We start from the raw sequence: 27,450 nt of genomic DNA, 5'->3' as shown, positions 1-27,450 counted from the left end.
TGGAAGTAACAATTTTCAATATGAACTAATCAAATGATAATTCAATATGAAGCATTTCAATTAAATCAATGTTTTATTTGTTGTATAATTGTCATGTATAGTTATTTAAAATGAATAATGTACTTCATAAATAAATAGAACATATTTTAATTATTTTCTTCATAAAAGCATCTTTAATAAAACTATTTAATTAACCTTCTGTTTACGGTGTATCATTTGTACCATCACATGTGGTCCACATGTTGTACCAGCCGTAATCAAGACGTTAAACTCTACTAGCCTTTTGCAATAAAAACGACGATGGATAGTAAATGCTATAGATATCTTCGTTTTCTCAGAATGGACACAGAAACATTTGAAGTTTTGTTACAGAAAGTCGAGTCCTTCATAGTAAAACAAAATACTGTCATGAGTATAGAATGCAGCAGAACGATTAGAAATAACCTTAAGGTATTTGGCTACAGGTAAGACTTTAAAAAATGTTTCCTTAAAGAAATAATATTTATTTTCAGTAAAAAAAATTTTTAAAAAGTATTTTTTATTGAGGGTATAATTTAGTTTTACTAATCTGCAAAATCCCTCAGTGCATATTGAAGGTTAAGCAGAAATTTTAAATTTATTTATTGGGATTTTTTTTATTCTTGATACATTTACACTGTTTAGACTTAATCAAAATATTAAAAGAAAAAATGAAATAATGAATATTTAGTGAAAATAAGAGCCAGTAAAGTATACTCTTAATTGCTAAAAATTGTCAAAAGTTTTTAAAGAAAGAAAAAAAATTTTGCTTTTAACAAAAATACAAATTTGTGCATCTGTATCTTAATTACAAGGCTCATTTTTCAAAAATAATTTTAAATATTTATCAAATTGTCTTAATTTTTCAGTTCATTAGTTGAAAGAGTTATTTAATTTAATAACTGTACAAAATTTTTAATTGTGTAGTTTCCTAAATCTTTAGGAAAATGTTAATTATTAAATATTTCAACGGCATGCGCCTGTATCTTTGTTTGCAGCTAATAATATAGTTATTCTTCCATAAACATACAAAACAATGTAAAAATTTTTTTTTAAAGTATCACACAATTGAAAAAGAGCAATAATTAACTGTCAAGTCACATAGTCATGCTATGCATGGAATGTATAGTATAATTACACTACTTATAACTTAAAATTGATTTGTATTTCATAAAAATGTCAATATGAATTACACTTGAGGTATATTCTATTTGTATTTAATTTAATATATATTTTATTTGTATTTAATTAGAGGTGCATTTTATTTATACTTAATTTTATGTGCTTTTTATTTTTACTTCATTTGATGTGCTATTTATCATTTGTCTTGTCATCATTAAAATATTTTTTACTATTCTTTTATTTTTAAACAAAGATAATGTATAATTAATAAGATTATTAATAAAATATGTATAAAAACTACTTTTATTTTAGGTAGAACAACTTTTATAAATGATGACACACATTTAAAACATTAGAAATATTTATTCACAAAACAAATTAGGAAAAAAATTTACATGGCATGTAATCTTCGATAAAAATCTGTTCACAATTATTTCAGAAAAATAAAATAAATTAAATTATTATCTTATCAACCTCTAGGTGCTTCATTAATATATCTACTATTTCTTTCTCGCACTTATTCCTCTCGGAATCATGTTTGAATTCATCTAATTTGGAGGCAATGTAACGACCAAACGCCTCATTTCCAGGCAGCAGAGTATGGCTATTGTGTGCAGATGAGTTAATATTATTTAGTACATCATAACCTATCGAAAAATAATTTGTTTTATAAAACCTAATTATAATAAGTTCAAATTAAATGGATTAGATTGTTGGTGTCCGATGCAAATTGTACAAAAGCAGAAATAGATTACTTATTTACAAATTATCTTAACTCTGCGAATTTGTTTGTAATTTAAATGTAAACTTGACTGATTTTGCATAGCTAGCGGCAAACAAGAAAAAGCATATGTGAACAAGAAAAAGCATATGTCCATGGTTGTAGCATTAGAGATTCACCAAACTTATGAGAAAAAAAATTTATATGAATTCTAGAATAAATTTTTATATCTTATTTAATACCCTCCTGAGCAGTTTCATTTGCTAATTACAGGTCCAATAAGGACTAACAATTTTTATCCCATTTATCTAAAAATTTAATAGAATGTGCATTATTGTAGTAGTTTGCTATGCAAGCAGGTTCATCATTTTTTCAAAAAATTATTTTCATTCTTTACTAAAAAAAAAAAAAAATAAATTACTATAGAATGTTCTGAAATCTCTTTTTCTCTAAATACATTTTTCAAGCTCTAAGCAAAATGATTGATTTAAAATGTTCTAATGAAGTTAAATTGTTTCTCAAAAAATTAAAACTGAGTTGCTTATCTCAAATAAATATATAAAATAAAATTTAAAAATATATAAAAATTTCATTGATCAATTTTAAGTTCTAACATAAATAACTTAAAGTACAGTATAGTTAAACAAATTTTATTAGGTTACTGAAGTGAAATACATTATTGTAAATTAACCTAACGAAATATTTAGATGGTTTCCATTCATATTTCACTTCATTTTATAAAGAAAAAGTGAAATAAGAGATGGAAATAAATAATGTAATTAAAACAAATATTACCAAACTCATCAAATGTAATGAACAGCAGCAAAGTCTGACATAAAAATTATTAATTAACAATAAAAAATAATTATTATTATCAACATCTTGCTTTAAACAGAAAAATAATTTAATTATGTTAAATCCTAGTGGCACAGTACAATTAATTATGTACAATTATTATTAGGAGTCACACATAAAATATCGCAAATGCATCTGGAAAATTTTTTTTGCACATCAAAATGTTAAATGTTTGTACAAATTTGTGCAAGATAACCTGTTTTGTTAGAGTTCACTTTAATTATTATTTTTTCCATTTTCTACTATTAGTATGAATTAAAAAAAAACTACTTTGTTAGAGATTCAATTCTTCTTCTTCTTCTCATTGGCACGACAGCCCAGGATGGGACTTGGCCTTCTCAACAAGCCTATGCCAAGATATTCTTCCCTTAGCCAAGGTTCTCCAGTTTATTATCTCTAAAACTTGTAGGTCCTTTTCAAGGCAGTCTAAAAATCTTAGGTTTGGTTGTGCTCTTTTTCTTGTACCTGTTGGCCTGGCACAGAAAACTTTTTTTGTTGTCCTGCTTACCTCCATTCTTATAATGTGGCCTGCCCATTTAATCCTTTGAATTTCGATAATTTTAATGACATCAGGTTTTTCATATGCTTTGTAAAGTTCCGTGTTTGATCTTCTAAACGAGGTACCATTTTTACTTATTCCACCAAAAATGCTTCGCGGTATTTTTCTCTCAAATCTAGCTATCGTATTTTCCTCTCCACGGGTCATTGTCAAGGTCTCACATGCATATGTAAGCACTGATCGTATAAGACATTTATAGAGTAACACTTTTGTTTTTCTTTTTATTAGGCTTGACTTAAGATATTTTCTTAGACCATACATAAAAACACTTATTGGCCATCGTGATTCTCGTGTGTATTTCTTGTGTAGTGTCGTTTTTGTTGTTAATCTTAGACCCCAAATAGGTGAAGATATCAATAGAGATTCAATTACCATGGTTAAAAATATCTTCAGTTAACAGCCCTTAAGTTAATCACCCATAACTTTTTGAAAACTGATATAAAGTCAATTTTTCTAAATCTGCAATCTTTTACCTTGGAAATTATACTATGTTTACTTAATATTAAGATTAAAAGTTTAAAAGTTAAAATTTTGGTAATCTGGATGCCCAACTTGAAACCTGTACAGTGTGGAACGAAAAAAAATTCTAGTTTCGCTTTCCTCTTTCGGATAAACAAATATAAATAAAAAAAATTTATATTCTATATTTTGCTGCTAGCAATTCAAGAAATAGAGCGATTAGTTAACTTTGCTGAGAAAAAAATCATTCCTTGGATGCAAAAACTTTCAGAAAAAGAATGCAAGATAAAATCTATTATTGAATTATAACCAATTATTTTTTGGAGAATTTTATAAAGTTAAAAATACTAAAACATTTTGTTAAATGAAAAAAGCACCCCAAAGTGTCAGAACAAACTTGAACAATAAATGAATTCATTCAGCCCACGGACTAGAAGATTAAAAAAAAAACATTTTTTTTATAAACAAAAGCAAATATCCTAAACCCTTCCTCGACCTTCACCACAATTTTTGTCTTTCCCAAAAAGCATAGCTTCCTAATCTACAAAGAGGTCAAAGATTTTTTCATTCATTTAGCAACATGGGAGAGTTTCATATGGCTTCTAGCTTAGCAGGGTAATAATGGAGAATTTGAATGCAAGCAAAGTATAGCTAAGTTGATGATATTTCAACTGCTTGACAATTAATTCTCATCTAAATAATAACAGATGGTAAAATAATTTAAAATAAGAAAAAAATTCCAGCTTTTCTTTCAAATTCTCTGATTTTTCCATGTTTTTATCCAAATTTCCCTGATTTTTCCAGTATAAAAAAATTCCCTGATAATTCCAGGTAAGTGGATACCCTGTCATACATCATGCATAATCATGAAAATCAAAAAGAGAAAATAAATTTGGAAATAGTATAACCACTTACATTTAACGAAGTAAAAAAATTCTACAAAAATCTTAATCTAAAGAAGATTTTTTTAAAAACCATTACTTATAAAATAGCCGCCTTAGGCGGCCAGCTGTCCGCCACGCTAAAGGTTTTCACAAATACAGTTCTTTAAAACATAGCAGGAAATCTGAAGATTAGTGGACAATTAAAGTATTCCTGCCCTGCAATTTTGTCTTCATATCCAGTTCTGCTGCAGACAAAAGTTAAACTTTTCTCCACTTTGATAAATGTAAGCAAATGCGAACCTTACAATTAAATTATTAATTCCTTCGTATATTATTGGTTTAAGTTGTCGAAAATTAATATTTCAATTGTAAGGTTCGCATTAGCATACATTTATAAGAGTGGAGAAAAGTATATGCATTTTTAAATAGTTTTTTGAATATGGCTCTTTGAAGATGAAAAACCATAGATTTTCTTACAAAATGACTGATAAATAAAAAACTAATCCAATTTTTTGAAAAAAAAAATACTTCTTGATTATGTCAAAACACATTTATGTGCAGAGTTTCGTGCCTGGGCGAGGCTTCTGGGGCGATATATTGTGATTACAGACAGACAGACAAACACACAGTCGCGTTTATTATTATGTATAGATTACTTAAGCTATAAACACTCAACATACTGCAGCACCATCTGTTGAGGAAAAAGACTAGTATTTTTGCCATCAGCTGATATTTTATCCCAAACTTTTTTTTCTTCCTTCAACAAATCTTTGTTTTCAAATTTCTTCAAGAAATACAGAGACATTTGAGAATATACTGGTAAACAGGAGATAGTCGTAAAATTCAGGATTCTTCGTTAAAAAACAGGAGACTTGGCAGGTACGTATCAGCATCCCATTCTATTTCTCTGCTGGTCGCCATATTTTGCTTACAAATGAAAATGAAATGAAACGTCATAAGCTGCAAACGATCTGATTGGTTCAAGTGTGAAATTGCCTGAACAGTTGCTGATATTTCTATGCCACATGAGGATTTTCAAGCAATTTTTGGAGAAAGTGGTGGACAACATTTGCCTTGCCGGTTTCATTGCCAATAATTTTCATCATGTGATATACCCATAAAGCAATCGTTTTAGCAGGAATGGGATAGACTAAAGGCAGAAAACTTGCAGCACATTGCCGAAAATTTCTAAAAGTGTTAAGATCGTCATTGCATTGCTGTAAATGGTGCTCACTTTAAAAACAATTAAATTTATTTGCTAAGAAAGTCTTTTCTTATTATCATTTGTTAATTTATTTATTTTTTGTAAAGTTAGATTAAAAATTGTTTGAATGTTTTTTTTCTTTTTTTTTGCCAAACCGTACTTTAAACCTGATTTCTTAAAACTGCTTTGTGAGTGAGCATGAATATCCTAATAAATTAAAGCATATATTTTGTACATGTTCGTTTCATTCTAACAATGCTAATTTATGTCGACTCAAAGAATTGAACTGTACAAATACACCTGATTAAATAAATGTTACAGTTGAAGTACAATTCTTACTTGGTGTGTTTAATGCACTACCAGGAGAAGGAGCTCCAGGTGTTCGAACATTGTAACTCCCTGCTGGCGATGGGGCTATCTGAGGATTAGGACTCTGCCCATAGACAGCTGGAGAAGCCACCATTTGGGGTCTAACAACAAAAATTTTCCAAGCGTAAGTTATTTTTAATTATAACACTAATAATATAATTTTAATTATAACACTAAAAAATATCCATGAATTTTATAAAGTATATTTTACATTTGAAGTTATCTATTCAATGTAAACAAACTGTAATCAAGTAATTTCAAACAAAATTCTATTACAAAATTATTGGTATACAACATGAATTTAATTCTACGAAAATAATAATGTCAAGAAGTAATAATTTTTAATTGGTCATCCTACATTTATTTTAAAAAGATTTATAAACTATTTATCTGCATTTCATAAGAAATACGAATATTGTTATTCATATTACTAATAAGAAAAAAATACTAGCATTAGAAAGAAACTGATGAGAAATACTTTCTCACCCAAGACTTTGAGGATGATGACTAGCAGGAGATGGAACAGCTGATTGATTACTGTTAGGTCCCTGATTAGGCAAACAGCCCTATTAATAAAATACAGAAAAATATATTAATAAGTTATGTTTTTAAAATGCTCATAAGTACAGTTATATTACAATAAACAACAATTTGATTAGTAGTAAGTCTAATAACAAAAGCAATAAAAAAAAACATGAAGTTAAATAAGTATGACACTGGTCAGATAATTAATATTAGATAGCCTTGTACAATGCATAAAAAACGAACACCTAAAATAACTTTTGATTGAATGTTCAGATTTTCAGGCAGAGACTCAATTTTAATTCATCAGAATCTAACTTTAGAGTACAGTAATTAATTAGAGCTGATATTTTAAATTACAAAATGATGCATAAAAACATACTTTCTCTGAAGAAAAATGCATTTTTATCCATGCATTTTAATTCCTGACCCACAAAATATGGGGTTAGTTGCTAACTGAAAAATATGGTCCTAATAGTTTGGAAATAGGTAGGAGGACAGTCAAAAGTTTGGGTCCCTTGATGTTAATTTCGCTTAAAGAGTATTTCGCCATTACTAGGGAACTAGTAATGGTTCCCTTTGTACAAAGAAAAGAAAATAATAGCTTTTGCAGACAATTATTAAACTTGCTTATACAAAGGTAATTTCAAGTAAAAAAAGTTTTTATATAATAATTTTTTGTTATTTAATTTATTTACAATAGAATTTTTTTTTAATTTTACTGTACATAAATTTATACTCCAACTTCTACATAATTTTAAACGATAAAATCTAAGACTTAAAGGTAATCAGTCAAATAGTTCTTGAGAAATATTACTCTAAAAATAAACTTATTTAAAATAGGATATATATAAAAAATAAAATTAATATTAAGGAGCCCAAGCCTTTGATTGCCCTCCAGCCTAAATTATTGAAACAATGTTTCCCAGATTACGGCTACTCCCTATAGTCAAGAATTAAAATGTGCCAAATATATGCATGTTTATTCAGAGAAAAAGAGTATTTGTGTTTGACTTCAAAACTTGTCTGTACTAATTAATTAGCTTAGTTATAGTGAGAAAAAATTCATATAAAATTCAATCATTATATGAAAAGTTATTATGGTGTGTGCTTTTTTTTTTTTGCACACTGTACATAGATAGTGCTCACAAAACCAACTATAATTTTATAAAGATCGGGGAAATTAAAAATTGACCACACAGGAGCATTTCTGTTGTTCTAATATGATCAGCAAATCATTAAAAATTCGATTCCAATTCAAAGATATTAAAGTTATATTTGAACAAAATGATTGTAAAAGTTTTTATCTCCAAACATAAATGACATTACAAATTAAAGGTAGTAAAATCAAATGTTGTAACAGAGTTTGACCCATGAAATAAAAGAAAACAAATGTCATTCAAGTATGTAGGGTTGTGGAACTACAGGAACCAGAGAGAGGTGTTAAAATAATAGTTNCATATTTTTGTGTTGATTTCTTAATATAATTTTTAATTTTTCACAAATTACGTCTAAATTTTCACAAAATAGGTACCTGTCAGAAAAACCTACACAGACCCCTGAAGTGATACTAATCACAGTATTTCAAGTATCAAAGCTAGCTCAATGGTTAGTTTAAAAAGAATAACATGTTTGGGAATCCACTGTGATAGGAACTGATAGTTAGTTTAATAATGGAATTAAAATCAGGGCCAAAAAAAGGTTTCTTGATGAATATCACCCGCTTTAGCATTTTCAATTTTTAAATATAAGATTAAAATGCAGAATCACAGATAAATTTCTGATAAAAATCTATAAAAAATATATAATTGATGAAAAAATATTCTACAAATTCACTTTCAGATACACACCTGCAGCAAGAATTCTCTGACCGCACATTACATTTAAGAGAAGAAAAATATACCAGTACAAATTACAGTACAGTATTTCATGAAAATAATTATTCAAACTCATTTTTTTTCCATAAACTATACACAGAAATAGCTTCAAAAGAATGTAGCATAAGGAATAGTGACAAGTACAAGTACTTCTTTCTTTCAAAAAATTTTTTTAATTGTACCCACTCAACTAAGGACCAGGATGATTTAAAAATCATAATTTTTACAATCTTCAATGATAAAACATAACAAGCTAAAATCACATCAGAAAATCACTTTTATGAGCATTTGTAATAATTCAAAAATTTCTAAGAAAAAAACAAAGCACATTTTTTATAATAATAGTAAAAATAAGAATGCAGAAATTAATGGATTACACAAGCATTCCAAAACTATAGGAACTCACTTCTAAGAGAGATAAGGTGCATCATAAGAATTGAAATTCATAAAACAAACCATAACCAGAAATGTCATTGCATGCCACTATGAAGAGGTCTCTCATTATTTAATGGTTGTTTGTTTTTGCACACATTTGAACTAGTATTTTACCAGTAATAACAATAACTATTAATGAAACACAAAATTTAGATAAATAAAAGTATCAAATCAAATGCACTAAAAAAAATAGTTCATAATGGAATGGCGCCCTTTGCAGCAAGCAATGATATTTTCTGTTTTAAAATGCTATATAAGTAGCAGTCTTTATAATGCGTTCCACCTTTCCTCTAAGTTCTCTTCTCTAGTTTTGAATCACTTTGTGTGCATAAAGAAAACTCCTACCAGATTATTAATTGTTTAAACAAAATGCCAATATACACTTTATACCATAGAGAGGTTGATCTAATCAGGTTTGATATTTTACCTATTTCTTACGCTATGCTGGTAGAAACAAAAAATATCCAATACAAGTGCTTAGAAATAAGTATTATAAGATGAGCTTAACTTTAAACAAACTAAATTTAATATAGTACCAGAAAGTAAAAAGTATTGAAGTTATTTTCATACTTTTTTTTTTTAGTTTTGAACATAAGTTTAAAAGTTTACATATTATATTTCTTAAGAGAAGGTTTGAGCATTTACATTTAACAGTATTTGATTATAAAAATCAATATGCTATTAGTAATCTAAAATTCTATATGTGTTTTTTAGGAGATTATATGCTTAGTAGGTGATTTGTTAATTTAGTAGTATTAATAAAAGTAGATTTAATTACACTTTACAAAGCATTCAGAAACTATTCATTTTAATTTTTTTAAGAAATTCATTGAATATGTTAATATTTTTATCTAACCATTGCTTCTTAGCTTTTACTTTTTTAAAAATTACATGCAACTTGAAAATTAATACTATTATTTAAACTAGATTGTATTTATAAAATGCTTAAAAATTGTTTTAATATTTGAAATTTCTTTGTGAAAAAGAGAGTGTGAGTTTTTTCCATTTCTTGTACTTGGGTAGGAAGAAATATGTTTTTTTCAAAGGTGGTTTTTCCCCTTTAAGAAAAACTTGTAATCCCTGATTCTAATATACATTTTATAAATGACATGGCTCAAAATAATTTTGCATAAAGTGTTTGTGTACCAATATTCTTATAAAATAAGATTTTCAGAATAACTTTTTTTGCTCATATGATTTTCAAAAAATAATAAAAACAGTAATGTGCAGCTAATCCAAAAAGTATAGTAATTGTCAATTTGGACCTAAAAGGCCCATCAAGAAGAATTGAACGAAATTTCAGCAGCTTTTTTGGGTCTGAGGTATGAACTACCAAAAGATATCAGGACTGAGACCTTGCCCTGAAATAGTTTCTGATATTCATATCTGGATCAAAAGTAGATTCGATTGATTAATTATGAATTTTTGGATGGGTTAATAAGAATTTATTAGTAGAAATTGCAATATTAGACTTTTAATAAAAACTGATAACAATAATCATAAAAACAATAAACATGTTAAATTAACAAAAAGAAAATATAATAAATATTCCTTAAAATAGAGTTACAAACAAAATAAAACATTTATGAAAGGAAAGAAAAGTATAAGAAGTTTAGGACATCAGAAATTAAAAGATAATATATATTAGTTAGGAACAAAAGAAATGGTAACTAGTACTAACAGCAGCAGGTGCAGGACTGTGACCTTGATACTGAGTTGAAAGTGGACTTTGTTGGGACTGCATGAACATAGTATCGTTGTAATTCCCTTGCATTGGCTGAAGAGATAGAATAAGTACTACTATTATAAAATTTAAGAATAATGTCAATAACACAATCAATGTTTCCGGCCAGTGTTTCATTATAAAAACAAATGATAAATAACAAAAGCAAAAAACTGCTAGCTAAATTGTAACTTACAATATTAGTGCTAGTAACGTTAGGAGGAGGGCCTTGCTGTCTGAATTTCTGTATCAACACATTTGGTGCCATCATTTGCCTAGGTTGCACAGATTGTGGATTCATTACATTGCCAGGTCCTAAAACTGTAATTAATACTCTATAAGTAAAGAGCCTGAATATTATATTTGACATCATATTTAAGATGGTATAACATTGATAAAGAAGCCACAATGGCTCAATAGTTTAGGCATTGAAAAGTCATTGCTAAGAACTAGGGTTATGACCCATGGTTTGAAGTTCATTCACAGATCTATGAGTACCAGCTTGAATGAGACATGGTGAGCAATGCTGTTCACATTACCATTATCATGGCAATGATCATGAAATTATGGAGCCTTACCCCACCATGACCTTCATGGAATACATATTGTGGGAATGCTTTACTTAATTATAACTTCAAAGGAACACAGACTAGGTCATTTACTTTTCAGTGTATTGCGTTGAACAGATTTTCTATTTAATTGCAGTGAAAAAAAAATTTTATGGAGGAAAAAAAATCCCCTCTTAATAATCCCCCTTAATAATCCCCCCTTAAATAAGTCATTTTTAATTTAAGTTTTTAAGCAAAAGTTAAAACTATTAATCTTTCCTGTTTCATTTTAGGATTTTATTTAAAGTACAGACCATATGCATATAATATAGAGTATTATTTGTTTGTATTAAGGGAAGAAAATCAGGCAGAAAAAATAAATGCAGAATAAGTAAGTTCTTGAACTCTTTTTGGAGCATTGCGCCATATTTTAATGTTTTTAAATACAGAGTAAAAAAATATATGCATAAAAATTTTATATCATTGACCAGAAGGAGCAAATGTCAAAATGGTAAATTTGGAATAAAAGTACAAGGTAACACAATGCACAATTTATATAAATTTTATAAACAGATAAAGAGATTAAGATATATAATAGTAATAGAAATAAATGCAACTCATAATAATTCAGAATAGACATTTTAGTTTAAAATAGTTGTTGATAATTAATAAAAAAAGGGTGAAAGATGCACTAATATCTAGTCTGCAAGCATTTCCTGAAAAACAAATACTTCAGCGTGTTACATTAAAAAATATTAAAAATAAATTGAAAAATTTTTCAAATAATCTTAAGAGATTTTTATTATATACTACTCTTTACATAATGAAAAAGTAAAACAGTTTTTCACAAAAAAAAAGTAAAACATTTCTTCACTATTGTAAACAAGCAGTTGTTGGTCAGGTGAGGTTAAGACTCTACAATTTTGAGACTAATGATATGAAGGTGGCAATATGCTCAGCATTGCATACCAACCACATTAACTGCATAGACTATCTGACACTAGACCCTGAAACTGGGTGGGGTTCATAGAGATAAAAACAGAGTTCTACAAAATGATAGCTAATAGCCTTGTCAACTTATTTAGCTGTAAGAATTTTAACGTTACTAACAGTTTTGGAACAATTATAAATAATTTTAGGCCCAGCAGCCAAAAAACTTGCTTAAAATAAAGTTGACTGCCGAGTTTTAACTCACTAAAAACATGTGACGCGTCACATGAGAGTAGATTGACAAGAAGAACTAGACTAGCCCTTGAGACTGCTAAAAATGAGGAAGAATAAGTATTTTATGGACCTGGTATTGAAGAATTATAGTTGTAGTAAAATTTTATACATGTGGATTATGATTACAAAACAATAACGCAATTTTATGAAAATTATGTTTCTCTAACTAACTAGTACAATATTAAATTGATTTACTTCACTTTGTGACACAATGTTCACAATAAATATAGTTTATGAAGGGATGTTTTTGAATTTGTTGATTGGTTCTGAGTAATCCACGATAATGTAACTATTTTCATACGGATACACTGGGCCCTGGATAGCCTGGTTGGTAGGGCGTTGGGCCCATGCCCAAGAGGTCGTGAGCTCGACTCCTGCAGGCCGAAGACTCTCCATGTAGTAAATGCTGACTGGCGCACATTAAATCTGTAGGGTCACAAAGTCCTCTATGTTCCCATTACAAATCATACATCTCAGGGTGATTGGAGATTGGTCGTTCTCTGGTTCAGGTCAAAATTACACTCTGTGGAATAATGAATGGGTCCGCCCTAAAAATGAGCTGTGACGTACGTATGCGTGTGGCAGAAGTCAAATTCTAGACAAAACATCACGCCACTGGAAAGCAAGGAAAAACTGCCTTTGTCTTAATGGCATACTACAACAGCTGATACACACTTAGAATATTGGTCCGAAAAAAGTGGGAAAAAAAAGAGTGAAAAAATTGAGCCACTATATGCTTACACCTAGTTGGCTGCATAACCATGGGATTCATCCCTTGTGGATTAATTGATTGTGGAACAACATTGGGTCCACTTGCTGGATTTATACCAGATCCCATTGACTGTACTTGAATCTGCTGTGGTTGAGGAGGAGTTGGCATTTGACTGATAGTACCACCAGACCCTAAAAGAGATGCAGTCATTTGTGTCTGTCCTGGTTGTGATTGGATTGTAACTGTCCCACTACCTTGTCCAGCCATACTTTTAAGAGCACTCATTGGATCAGAAGGCTGTCCCACACCACCTCCAGGTCCCATGTTAGAGGATGCAACAGGTCCAGTCATTGATTTCTTAGAATCTAAAATAGAAAATGAGCACATGAATAAAAGCTAAAAGAAATAAATTTTTAAATAAAAAATTTTAAGTAAAATAAATTTTTAAAAATATTTTAAATTTCTATAAGCTAGTAAAAAATAAAAGTGTAAATGACACCAAGAGTTACTTCTATTTAATCAAAAATTATAAGAACTGTTTGACTTGCATTTCAACTAGGAAATATGACATTAGTAAAAACTGTAATTGAATGATGGTCAAATATTTTTTTAACAGTAAGTTGCATAAATTTCCATATGATTTTAAACAATGCAGTTTTAAATTTAAGGTGTAAAATTTGAACGAAATCAATGATAGATTTCTTGAGAAATAAAAATTTAAAAATATGTATTTCTAAAAATTTTCTTCATAAATTTCTAATTTTTATGAAATTACATAAAAATGAGCTCGATCGAAAAATGCAGAAGAGTTGGTAGTTATGCTTATTGATTTTGATGAAATTAAATTTTTTCAAAGCTATAAATACCTTAAAGAGGATCAAGCTTTCGAATACTTTCATGGCTAAACTGTTGATTCTATATTTTCACAACTGTATTTTCCAAAAATGAAATGTTATATTGAAAGAAGGTCAAATTTTTCAACTTATAATAGCTTATCTTAATTCATTAATGTGAGTAGGCCTTTTCTTGCCAAATCAATTAACACCATAAAACAAATATAAATCATTACCTGAAGTTCTACAAAGTTTTTGTTATTTAGTGGAGTTACAACTTATTATTAAAGAACCCTTTTTTGAAAGAAATGGGGTGATTTGGGAGAAGAATTGAATGTCTTCCATGCAGGCAAATAAAGCATTTTATTTTCATATATTTCCTATTAATTCTATACATAAGTGAGCACCCAATTGTTGAGGTGAATTTAACAAAGATCATGATAGGACTAATAGTTTAAAAGCTTTATTAGCAGTTTGACATGACACATCAGGCATTGTTATCTTGATAAGTTTATATTTTATGTGTTCACGCTGAATCATTTAATAATAGTTTAGAAGTTGGAAGGGTTTTATGTAAAAAAAAAGTCCTATTTTTGAGTTGTTCAGTATGCCTAAAAAAAAAAACATTCTCCTGAATGACTTTTGATTTAATAATCGTATTTTCACGTTCTAAGACTCAATCTTAACAGTTCGAAGAGGTAGCCTTAAATATGCTAATAGTAAGTGCCGACGATATTTTTTAAGTAAGGAAATCTGACACAAAACGTACTTTCTCTAAATAAACAGAGCTTTTTTTTTTTAATGAATTATGATTTCTGACCCCAAAAGTATGGGATAGCAGCAATCTGGAAAATATGGTCCCAATAATTTGGCCAAAAGAGCGGTCGAAAGTTTAGACCCCTTTATGTTCCTTATGCTTTTTGTTTATTTCGGCGGATATTATTTTTTTGCCCAATTATAAACTTTGCTTATCTATAGATAATACACATCAAAAAATAATATTTAATAATTATTTTTTATTTTATTAATTAATAATAAAAAAATTGAATTGTAAAGTATGCACTGTTTCAGATAATTTTAAAAAATGTAATTTTACATAGCAAATTATAAAATTGAAATGAAATTGGTCGAACAGTTCCTGAGAAATAAAATTTTAAATATCTGACTTTTTTAAAAATCATCGAACTTCGTCAAAAATCAAAATCTGGCGAAAAAAAATTATGTTTATTCAGAGAAATATGATTTTGTGTCTGATTTCGTATTTTAAAATATCATCTGCACTAACTAATTTGAGTCCTAGTACATGAAAATCCGATCATTAGATTAAAAATTATTCAATTCGATTCCTCCCTCCCCCCCGCACCGTTAACAATTTTGACACAGCAATCTAGTGACCATCTAGACAAGTAAGGTATTATTCTTCACTTCGAGTATTTTTTTACGAAGACAATAGAAGTTGGACATTCAAACAAACTAATTAAGAAATTATAAAAGAATAATACGAGGTTAAATCAAAAAAACAGTTAAATATTCAATGGAACTAACTACGAGTTTCCCATTTGTAATGGTTTTATGAACAAAACGTACTATGATTGATTTGTATTTAGTCACGCATCTAATATTGCTTTCTAGACAAGTGACGTATTATTTTTTACATATTTTTACGCTGAATTGAATGAGATAAAATGTGAGTCAATAGCAATAATAGTTCACAAGTTGAAAAGAGTTTTATGTCTAAAAAGTACTATTTTGTGCTTATTTGCTCATTTCTTATAAATTATTTACACTATTGACATTGACTCTGATTTGCCTTTTTTTATTCTTTCGATTCAGTACAAAAAAAAATTTAAAAAAAATGTAAGAAACCATGCTCTATTTATTACACTATTGACTTTGATTCTGATTTGCCTTTTTTATTCCTTCGATTCAGTGCAAAGAAAAAAAAAAAAAAAAAAAAAAAAAAAAAAAAAAAAAAAACGTAAGAAACCATGCTTTATTTATTTAGATAACTACATGACAATGTATAAATATGTATAAATCATAAACAGTACTTTTCATACATAAAATCCCTTGCAACTTCTGAACTATTCGTCTTCTTGACTTATTTTTTGGTCACAAATTCGATTCAGTAAAACAAAAAAAAACAAAAAATACTACGGAAATAATAATAACATCCGTTTTTGTGCTAGAAGTGGATTAAATTGATTTTGCTGGTGAAGCATTCATATTTTAAGTAGACTTTGATGAATTATAAAAACCGAAATTTAGTACATGAAATTTACTCAAGCATTCAATTTATAATGATCTTATCTTTTAATGATCGCTTTTAATGATTAGCCTTTAGAAAAAAAGAATTTTTAATAACATCTGAGAATTGATGCCCTTTTAATTATCTCATAGAGGATTTTATTATGTGTGAATTATATTACAAATTCCCAGATTAATTAATTGTGGAAAAAACAGAAACACTCTCGAAATCTGATAAATTACAATAAAGGAGGGCGTAAGTAATAAATATATAAATCAGTTTAACTTGAAGTTTGTTTTTAATCGTCTTTCTGCCCCTCTCTGCTTCCTCCCGCAATCTCCAGTTAATTTCATTTGCTAGAAAAAAATCATTTATAAAAAAATTATTACTTCTATGATTTTGTAGGAATGACTTATTGTACACAACTAAACAATGAATATCTTGGTTAAAAGTGATAGTATCAAAGTCAAACAGTTTAGCCCCCCACACGCCTTCGAACCTTAGCTACACAGTCAGGGATGAGAGCAGTCAGAAAGTAAAAAAGAGGAAATCCAAGAATAGAAAAGAAGAAATANGGATTTAAAATCTGAAATTAGTTTTGCCAGTAAAACCGCGATTTTTTTCAAATTACATTTTTAGCTCATTTTTTAAAGAAATGTACAAGTTCAGAAAAACTATTTGTAACGAGATTCGCGTTAATGTTGCTACAAATTTCTAGGTAAATGAAGGCAGATCATCAGGATTAGTTATTTTTCAGTAGGATAAACATCAGGATTAAATGGATCATAATAAATGTGATTACCTATTATAACCCGTTTACACGAAGAAACACTTCACAACAGGAAGGATCCCCTAGCAGCGTATGATTAAATTTTCGGGCATGGGTTCCTATGCAATTTTAATCCTGATTATGAGCCGTAATAATATGCCTCGTAATTTGTCGTTTTTAAAATTTGCGTTTCGAAAAATTTAAAAATGCCATTAAAATCATTGTAGTTTTGATGGTAAAACAGATTACTAATTTGAAATTAGTGAAGTGAAAATATTCAAAATCAATTAAAAATTCCCATGCAACTGAAAACTAAAAGAAAATATTTGTTCCCCAGTGCAATCGTTTTATAGTTAATAAGAGTAGTTCCCAACACTATATTCTTAAGCAATCTACTACAGCATCACAAAAGTGAAACTTATTACCTAAAAAGATTATTTTTTAATTGTTAATAGGATATGAATATTCTACAATATGCTATATTCCTCTAAAATCTACTAATGATCCAAAATAATATAACAAAGAGTAAAAATAATAATTTTTTACGTAAGGTAAGAAAAGTAATAAAATTTATATTTAAATTTATTAAGCTCAGTGAGATTAAGTGCGCAAAAAAAGTTTCATAATTTTTAATTATGTAAGAAATTTCATTTTAACTTTTTTTTTAAAGTAAACAAATTAATAAGTAATACTTAAGTGTAAATATTCAGCTTGTTTTTGAGTGAAATTTATAACCGAATATTACTCAGCAGAAAATAAATTTATTTTTTGTGCAATTTAGATAACTTTCCACCGTAAATTAATTAAGAAATGTATCAAGGTTTAATTAAACAATACTGACATAGCTCTGAAAATTAAAATACTTCTACGCTTCGTATATAATTAGAAATAATTGCTTTTCTTGAGTATGTGTTCAATAGAATCTAATATCGAAGATGATTTTTCAAAAATAAGTGAAAAGAAAAAAATATTTCCCATGCGTCTCGATTTTTCTTTACTTTAAAAGAAAAATCTTCTTTGTTTCAAAAATAAGCTTTGGTTCAGATTTCAAGGGATCATTCAAACATATTTTTTGAGCTACAAAAAATGTTTTATTTCATAACTTTCTTAATACTTTAGATTCCAGGTTTGTAGGCTTATAAGTACACAAAAATGTCAAAAACTAGTATTTTCAGTTTCTGTTTTTTAGACATGTCTTATCAATTGTGTCTACCCAGTGATCAGCGAACGTAACGTTTGTAAAATCAGTCATTAAAATGACAGAGTAAGTTTAAGATGATTTTCTTGTTTTTTGAAGATGAGTTAAAACTAGGAATAATTCTTTTGCTTGGATTTGTTTCGAATTAATGGTTTTTTTGTTCGATTAATAAGGCTGCTTCAAAAATCTAATAAAGCATTGAAGGACTGCATTTTTTTAACCAGTATTATTTCTTACGAAAGCTTTCACGGTAGAAATAAGAGAAAATACATACCTCATGAAAGTGATTCAAAGTTAGACAAAAATATTTATGTTTTTAATAATAGTAAGGAGCAAACTTTCTGCCACTTTCAGAAAGAGTATTTAACCATATTTCGTGCAAGCTGAACCATATTATCTATCGAGTAACGGAATTCAAATTATACGACACACTGGTTCAATTTATTATTATATTAATGTTGGAGCAATCTTGAACGTTTCTTTTATGACAATACACATTATTTTTTAAGTAAATTAAATATATATATATATATCAACTAGCCATGAGTGTATATATATATATATATATATAGCGCAATAAAGGAAAGAGAGGAAAATTAAGATAATTAATTAGTTTTATTTACTGCGCATAAGCTGCAAGTAGATAGAACTCATAAAAAAATTTAAGTTAAAAATATAGAGAAAACATGGAAAATAATAAAGATTAATAAAAAGAGAAGAAGAATTATTAAAATCTCTCTCTCTCTCTATATATATATATATATATAGCATTATTCAACCCATAACAGTCAAGATTTATAGAAATAATTTTTCTGGGAAATAGCCATTTATTTCACAACTTTGACTTTGTTTTATGAATACCAGTTGATTAGTACTTAGGTTTATAAAAGCACGTTTTAAAGGAATAAGCATTAACGAAAGAAACAGTTTCATATATCTTTCATAATACGAATTCAGAGCCATTGCCCTCATATAGATTTAACTTCTGCTATTGTAACATAAGAAGCCAAAGGTAAATAATGAATAAAAAGTGGAAACTTATATTTGATTGAGAAACTGTAAAAAGTTGAATTTATGCTAAATAGGTATAACATATTATTCCTACCTAGTTTAAAAAATAGAAAGTTTTGTTTGAAAAAAGTAAAGGTTCAGGATATTTAAAAAAGAAAACTTGAAACTTAAACTTTAATATATCAGGATTAAAAAAAAAATTTAAAAAAACTGGGTTTTATTGAAAAACCCAATCCACGTAAGTTTTTTCGTAATTTTTCAAATAAAATCCCGAAACGTAGCATAGCTGTTTTTTTTAACCCAGATAATATCTGTGTTTTTCTCGTAATTTTTTTCAGAAATAATTAGGTTTTTTAAATGATTTTTTTCAGACAAATCCCAACTTTAGCTGTCTTTTTTTTAATATACTTAGTTAGATAAGTCAGCTTCCAGTCACATTTTTTCATGAAATTAATATTTTTTCATATACTCAGTATCATTAATGATAGAAAATTATATTTCAATAACTTTTGTGAATAAAAATTACAATATTTTAATTAAATAAATTGGCATCAACTACAATTTTAGTATAAACATTTCAAGCATCTGAATGTTTAAACTTGAGTGGAACAAATCAATATTTGGAGGTCCAATTAAAATTTAGAACAGGGATTAGGAAGAAAAAAAAAGGGTTTCCGCGGCAAATTACTGAAAACAAAGCCCCCTTAAAATTAACGAAGAGATTAAATGTCCACCTTCCAACTCCAGAAAAGCATCGATCCCGAAAGAACCAGGATCACTGCGCAGTTAAAGTTCCGCGCATTACCAAGCCACTCGGGAACCTTAAAAATTAACCCCCTCAGTTTGTTCAGAACAGATTAAATAAAACATCAAAATTCAGCTATTAAAAATAAATAACATGGTACAAGGAGGAAGAAGAAAAAAAAAGATTTTTTTTTCCTAGGTAAGAAAATAGCGATGAAGAGCCGTGTGTACTCCCCCTGGAACTTTATCCACACACAGGCACGAAAATTCAATCAATATACGGGACGAGACCATTTCGAGATCTTAGGGTTAAGGAAGGTGACATGACCTTAACGTGAACATTTTTTGGGAACGTTAGATATTCTGTGACATAAATTGCTTCGGATGACATAATAAATAGTTATTCGGCATTTAGGGAGGAAATGTCAAGACAAGTTAAGATAGAGGGCTTGGTTAAAAAAGGCAAACGAAAGAAGACAGTACCATTTACAAAAAAAAGAAGAAAAAAAAACATTTATACAAGTTAAAAAAAATACAAATATATACACTTCAAAATAACAAAGTTCAGGGGAAGAGTGATTTTGTCAAAATTTTATGCTGTAATCTAACAAAAAAAAAAAGGGGGGGGGAGAATGAAAGAAATTATCATAAGAATTAAAAAAAATCCCAGAATTATCATCATTATTTACACGTGCCTTCAACTTTTTTACAAATTCCAAGATGTACATCATGTTTATATCTGCATTTTGAATGAAAAAATAAATGTATAAATATAAGAAAAGTAAAATAGAAACATACTATTTTTATATTATTATCTTAAAGTGTTCCACAGTTTTACGGAACTGTGGAGTTGGTTTTTAGAATCCCGATCGACTCCGGACTTTCTAGTGGAAGGCAGAGCTGCCAAATCTCTGGATTGGATAGTGTTAATATTATTAATAAGTAATTGTTAACTTCAAATTACATATTTCTAGTTTTTTTGTACGGTTAAAGTAAAGGACACTTAATTTAAAATTATTTATATTTTGTATCATAACATAACAATTGAAAAAATTGATTTTAAAAAACATCATTTGCAAAACATCGAAGTTGTGCATAACCATTATAAGAAAAACACTACCTATCACTATATTTAAATGCACCAATAAAAACGCCTATGTCAAAAAAAAAAAAAAAATTCCTAATTATCTCAGTAAATATTTATGAACAAGAAAACTATTACAAATGTTACATTAAATTCATTCGCGTATTTTTTTAATCAACGTGGTAACATTAATTAGCTAAACAAATATGGTTTCGGAATTTATAAATTAAACTATAACTTACACATAACTTATTCATCAATCTCAATTTTTCAGTAGTTTCGATGATTTTCTGCGTTCTTTTCAATAGTTTAGTTAAAAACACAAACTCAAAAATATTCAAATGTGATAAGTTATAACTTAAGTAATTGTCATAATATTCATTTGAGTAATCGTTTTGTTTGCATAATTATAAGCATTTGTCTAAATTTTTATGAAATCAAAATCTTTTTTTCTTTTCTTTCTCTTTTATTCTATCCCAATTTTTAACTACGGTGAGTCTGAGTCAAGGAAGTTTGTTTCCTGAATATTTTCTATGACTCCGACTCCACAACCCTATTTTTAATTTTCTTTAATGAACGACAGAGCAAAAATGGATTATATATCATATGAATATATTTCAATCTATAATTATTTTAACATAAAACGAATTAAAATAAATATGATATCATATACATGTTGTTTTTACACTTTGTTCCTGTGAACATCAATTATTAAGATATTAATTGAAGTTTTTGTTTTTGGTATCCGATACGAATTGTGAATAAAACCTGTTTAATAAGGAATGACGCACTTTATATTTCAATGCGTTACTAGTTTCATAGTAATCGCATTTTAAGTTATTTATTTGGTTATCTGTACCTGGTAAATTTACATGACAAAACAAACAAAAGATAAGGAAAAAAAACAAACATGTGCGATCAGTTGTGTAAACTTTTTCTTTCCTTTGATTAGGTGCAAAAAACTGTTTACTCGTTTTTATTTTATTTATTTTTTAATTATCATTTTTTTTTGGGGAGTATTAAAAAACCAAACATCTTTTTTTTTAAAAAATAAACTTTATTTTCAAAAAAAAAAAAAATAGTTCAACTAATTTATTTTGCTAATATTTATATAAATTCTTTCAGGGAGATCGTAACAAAATGAAAAAAAGATGAAGTTTTCTAACATTTATTCCCAATTTTGAGTTGAATTGCTATTGGGAATCTGTATTATTTCAAATAGACATATAGCTGCAATTTTTAAATTTTTACGCAGAAACGGTGTTCTAGAACAATATCTATGTTAAACAGCAATTTTGTCCGAAAGAAACTCGATAAAATAAAAGAAACTAAAAATGACCATGTTGTTTAACAATAATCATCACAAGAAAAATTTAAAACTTAAACAAATTAAATTTAATATAGTAACAGAAAATGTAAAAAAATTGTCACGCTTACTTTTAAAAAAAATCTTTATTACTTCTTTAATTCATAGTTTTATAAAATAATTTAAAATATATATATCATATTATTTAAGTTGCGGTTTGAGCATTCATAATTAACATTATTTGATTATAAAAATTAGCATGCTATTTGTAATTGAGGATTCAATGCGTGTTTTTTAATAGTATCTATATTTAATATGTGACGTGATTTGTTAATTTAGTGATATTAATAAATTTGATTGTTATTTTAATAGTTCTTTAATTATAAAATTGAGTTTTACTGTACTATTTAACATAAAATACTGAAAAACTAATTTTAAAATTATATTTTAACTTTTTTAAAAATTCATAAAAAAAATTTTTTTTAATAGAATTTTTTCTAGGTTTTAGTTTACACATATTTAAAACTGATACATGAAATAGCTCAAAAATAGTTTGCAATTAAAATCTGTTTGAATATTTGATTCTTCTTTTTGAGAATTTCTTTCATTTGCGTTGGAAAAAACTTATTTCTTCGGGGGTGATTTTTTCCACTGTAGAAGAAACTTAGTCATCCCTTTTGTTAAATAATGTGAGCAAGTTGAATATTAAGTCAATGTCTCTTAAAAATACTTAAAGTATAGACGTAACACGTTCTGTAGTTTTCAAAATTAATTCTTCTATAGCTTTACAACCCAATGAGGGCCCTGGCTTGTTCCACAATTTTATTCTATACAGCCCTATGTTTTGACTTCACCCTCCATCTATGGATCTTCAATAGATTTAAATCAACAATAACGTCCACCTTTCCTTAGGGCGGTCTCTGGACCTGGTTCCCATAGATGTCTAGTCCAGTGTTTACCAACTGGGGGCCCGCGAACTAAATTATATTAGTTGTCATTTTTTTGCGGACAATTTTCGTAAAAAATCTATATGCGTTAAAAGTACTTTTCTTCGTTTTAAAAAAAAAACTTAATTTCTACGTTTCTGTGAAATTTAACACACCAACGGTGCAAAAAAATGTATTTCTCAGGTAAAAATATACTTCTTATTTTAACTTGTAATTCAACACTTTTGTTTTGCACAACTTGATAAAAATCTGACAGTAATATTTAATGTTCCTTCAAACATAAAAGAGTCCTATATAAAATTTTGATTAAGTTGTGGCCCGACATTTGACTGGTGTTTTTAATTGCGGCCCCCGGCCTAAAGTAAGTTGGAAGCTCCTGCTCTAGTCGATGATCTTTTTCAAGCGGTAATTATCTCTCCTCTCTATGTGTCCAAGCTATGAGAGGCGCTGCGATTAGATAAAGTGAACAGTATTTTCTTCTTTTATGATTTTCTCGATTTCTAGTTTCGATCTAATTCTCCTCAGGACTTTTCGTTCCAGCACCAACAACTCATTATAATAATATTCATTATAATAAATAGTCATGATAATATAAAAACTAACATAAAATCAGTTAAATAATGTAATTATTGAAAGAGTTCAAGTTTCTGAAAGTTTATTTTTATCTACTTGTTTAATACATTATAGTTCCTGCAATCAAAAGTATAAATGGGAACGAAATAGATTTTAAAATTTTATTTTTTCAATTTTATTTTAGAATAATTTTCTGCCACAAGTGTAAATAAATTAGTATTGTATTCATGCAGTACGTTTATATTCAAAATTGTAATTCTCTAATTAAAATTTTTCATATTTACTAAAAATAAAAATTTGTTAAAAAAAATACTAAACACACTAAAAATATTTTTAAAGTGCTAGTTTTATTTATTTAATGCTGCAATACGTCAATAAGAATATCGTTAAACTTAAAGCTCCACCACGTTAAAATAAAAAATTTATTCTTTATATTTCAAACCTTTAGTACTAAAACATAGCTTTACTATTTTATATGTTTATCATTATTCTACGATTTTAAATATTTTTTACATGAAGAAATATACTGCCTTGAATATCTCACTCTCATTTATATTAAAATTTGTAGTGACTTAATAAATAAAAAATATTTGTTTATTTTAGAACAACTATCTAACAACTTACAAATTGTATGCTTCTATATTAATGTAAACAATTCTGAACTATTATTTTTATTATATAGAAACTATTGTTTATTTATATACGTTTATTATATGCTAACTATCTTTATATACTAACAAGCAAGAAGTAAATTAACTTTTAGGTACATGATGCACTAATAAAAAAAACATTTAGATATTAAATGCTTATTTGCTTGTTAAATGAAGTTTTTTTTTTATTATTATGTTCACATATTTATGTGCATAAGTGAATATTTTTGTATTCTTTATTAAAATAATATTCAATAGTTAAAAAGATTTCAGTAAAATACTTTTTCATGATTTAAATATTTTTAATTTAGGGCTTAATATGTAAGTTAACCTTTGGTTTTAAATAAACCAATAAAAAAAACGGTTTAAATAAAATAAAATTAAAAATAGTAGTTTTTCGGATTTTTCGAAACCTTGATTTCTTGATAATAGTATATATTGATATTTCATATAAACGAACAAAAGTTTAAAATTAGAAATTGAGAAAACAGTTTGCAAAATGAGTCATTTTTGTAAATATATTTATTAAAATATATTTTTTAATATTTTTAATATAATTTAAAAAAAAAATTCACAAAAATTGTACATATGCATATTTTTAGGGGATGAATAATTGCATTCCACTTTTTAATACATTTAAATAAATTTCAAAAAGTTATTAATTCGCCTTAAATTAGCTTGTACTAAAATAATTTTTATAAATACAAGCTAATTAATAAGCTCTTGTATTTATAAAATAGTTAATTTTCAAATAAGAAAAGCTTACGTAGACCTCACCAAATACCAAGTAGTATTTATGCACAAAAAAATTGCTTTTGTTTTAAAATAATACTTCTATTTACCGGGAATACTCTTAATTAAATAATAAAAAAAAGTAGCTTTTGTATTTTTAGAAGATTAAAAATTGCGTGCTTTCCAAGTGAATAGAAAATGAGAAAGCTTGAGGGAGTGGCACGCATTATTTTTTAAACCATCAATTCTATAACAGTTATCAAACAAACATCAACTAAGTTTAAACACGAATTTTGATATAAATAGAAATTCATGTTTATTAAATAATGCATCTTACCTTGCGATTTCTCCGGTAAAAGAAAGCTTACAATTGGTTGTTTGTGCGTGACGTAAAACATATTTCGTAAGAATTGTTTTTTATAAGCTGAGTACGACCTTAGCATTTGATTTTTATAGCGAAGAAAAGATCATGTAATATTATCATTAGTATTGATATGATAGTAAACGGACTATTGAGTTGTTCAAACTCTACGTTGCAAAATCAAAGTTCAAAACTTAATCTTTTAAAGCTCAGAGAAAACAACAGAAATGTGCATTGTCTACTAAGTCTTAGCAGAAGGAATTTCAGAAAATCTTGCCGTAAATTAAACATTTATCAAAAATGGATATTTCATTTTTAAATCAACAATCTCAAAATTTTTTTCATCCTTGAATTTAAATAGAGAGGGGACAGTAGACCTTTGAAATTTTCCAAAATGAACTTCTTATTTTTATTATATTTATATCTAAACAATGAACTAGATGTTAGAAATCAAATTATTTTTTGTGAATATACATTTTCAAGGTAACAAAAGCAAAGTTTATATACATATTAATTATAACATTTATTTAATGACACGTTAAGTTGTAATGTTTAAGACATTTTTTTAAAACCTTTTTTTGTCTACATTTTTAAAAAATAATTTTATTGAATTTTTTTGGCACAAATTAGATCTAGAGATAGTTTAATATGAAAAGAATATTTCAATTTTTTGTAATTTTATAAGCAAGTATTTTAATACAAAAGAATTTTTTTTTTTGTTAAATTTCACGAAAATTTTAAATTTTATCTATGTAAACATATACTTTTGAAATAATTTCAAGCAACATTTTTGAAAATCTTATTTGCTACCACAGTCCAAAAAAAATTAAAAATATTTTTAAAAATTCGTAGCGTGAAAGACTTTTTAACCGTGAAAAAAATTAAACCGCAATGACACAGTGGTTAATGTTTTAAGCTACCATTGCGAAGCATTGAGATGTGAAGCATCCTACGGATGGCTTAAAGCGCATACAGCGCTTCTGATCTATAAGCTTTTCAGGGAAGTAAAGACAGTTGATGCGCAATACTGACAGTGTAACCAAAATCAAGCCGTTGGTTCCGAAATGGCGAATCCTTAACCTCCATGACCTAGACTTTTAACGTGGATGGAACGTACAATTTTAATGGTTGTATTAATATCGAAATTTTATTGAAGTTCTTTTAAAACACTGATTTCAGAATTCACTCTTAGTAAGTTCATTTGACAGCATACATAGCTTTAGAATTTCTTTTATGTCAGTTATATTGAAATAAGTATTAAACACTGACTTTTAAGATACTCTTTGTACAATACAATGAAATTTCGTTAACAAAATTTTTTTAAAAAAAAGAAAGATGGGAACTACTCTTATGCTATTTAAGCAGTCACATTTTAAAACAAATTGGACAAAAATTTATGGAGCAAATGCGCCCGTTTTCATATCAAAAAGGAAGTCTGACATTATCGGTAATAATGATATTTTTATTTTACGCAAATTATTTAATTAACTAATATAATTTAAATTCAAAGCATGCAGATATGGATATACATGATTTTATTTGCAATACTATTTCTTGAGAAAGATTAACTACAGGTGGACCCAGTACAAAGATGAGTCGCGATGGTACAGTGGTCAGCCACTCGGCTCATATTGAGTTTTATCCCTAATGGTGTCTTGAAGCTCACTCAGATCGAGACTAGGAAGTAAAAGCGGCCAGTGAGCAATTGCAATCCATTGTAATTGCTATATATATATATTGAGGGAGTGGCACGCATTATTTT

At 27.6% G+C, this 27,450-nt stretch overlaps 1 protein-coding gene across 5 annotated transcripts in view; it reads right to left on the bottom strand.

Annotated features, from left to right (window-relative positions):
* The window catches only part of LOC107457014 (mediator complex subunit 15), a 70,519-nt gene that overhangs the window by 10,841 nt on the left and 32,228 nt on the right, over nucleotides 1-27,450 (bottom strand). For 3 of the 5 annotated variants that reach the window (XM_043041540.1, XM_043041544.2, XM_043041543.2), the window contains 5 exons: nucleotides 13,262-13,597; nucleotides 10,945-11,069; nucleotides 10,707-10,802; nucleotides 6,678-6,757; nucleotides 6,162-6,292 (listed from right to left, as the gene is read on the bottom strand). In XM_043041540.1, coding sequence (XP_042897474.1) covers nucleotides 6,162-6,292; nucleotides 6,678-6,757; nucleotides 10,707-10,802; nucleotides 10,945-11,069; nucleotides 13,262-13,597 — 768 coding nt within the window. The remainder of the gene's footprint in view (nucleotides 1-6,161; nucleotides 6,293-6,677; nucleotides 6,758-10,706; nucleotides 10,803-10,944; nucleotides 11,070-13,261; nucleotides 13,598-27,450) is intronic. The other 2 variants (XM_043041541.2, XM_071180111.1) reach the window with 1 other exon arrangement.

This window comes from Parasteatoda tepidariorum, chromosome 4 (assembly GCF_043381705.1).
Source record: "Parasteatoda tepidariorum isolate YZ-2023 chromosome 4, CAS_Ptep_4.0, whole genome shotgun sequence".
In the NCBI taxonomy this organism is placed as follows: Eukaryota; Metazoa; Arthropoda; class Arachnida; order Araneae; family Theridiidae; genus Parasteatoda; species Parasteatoda tepidariorum.
Note: the sequence above shows the minus strand (reverse complement) of the source record. Positions and strands in the feature narration are given on the sequence as shown.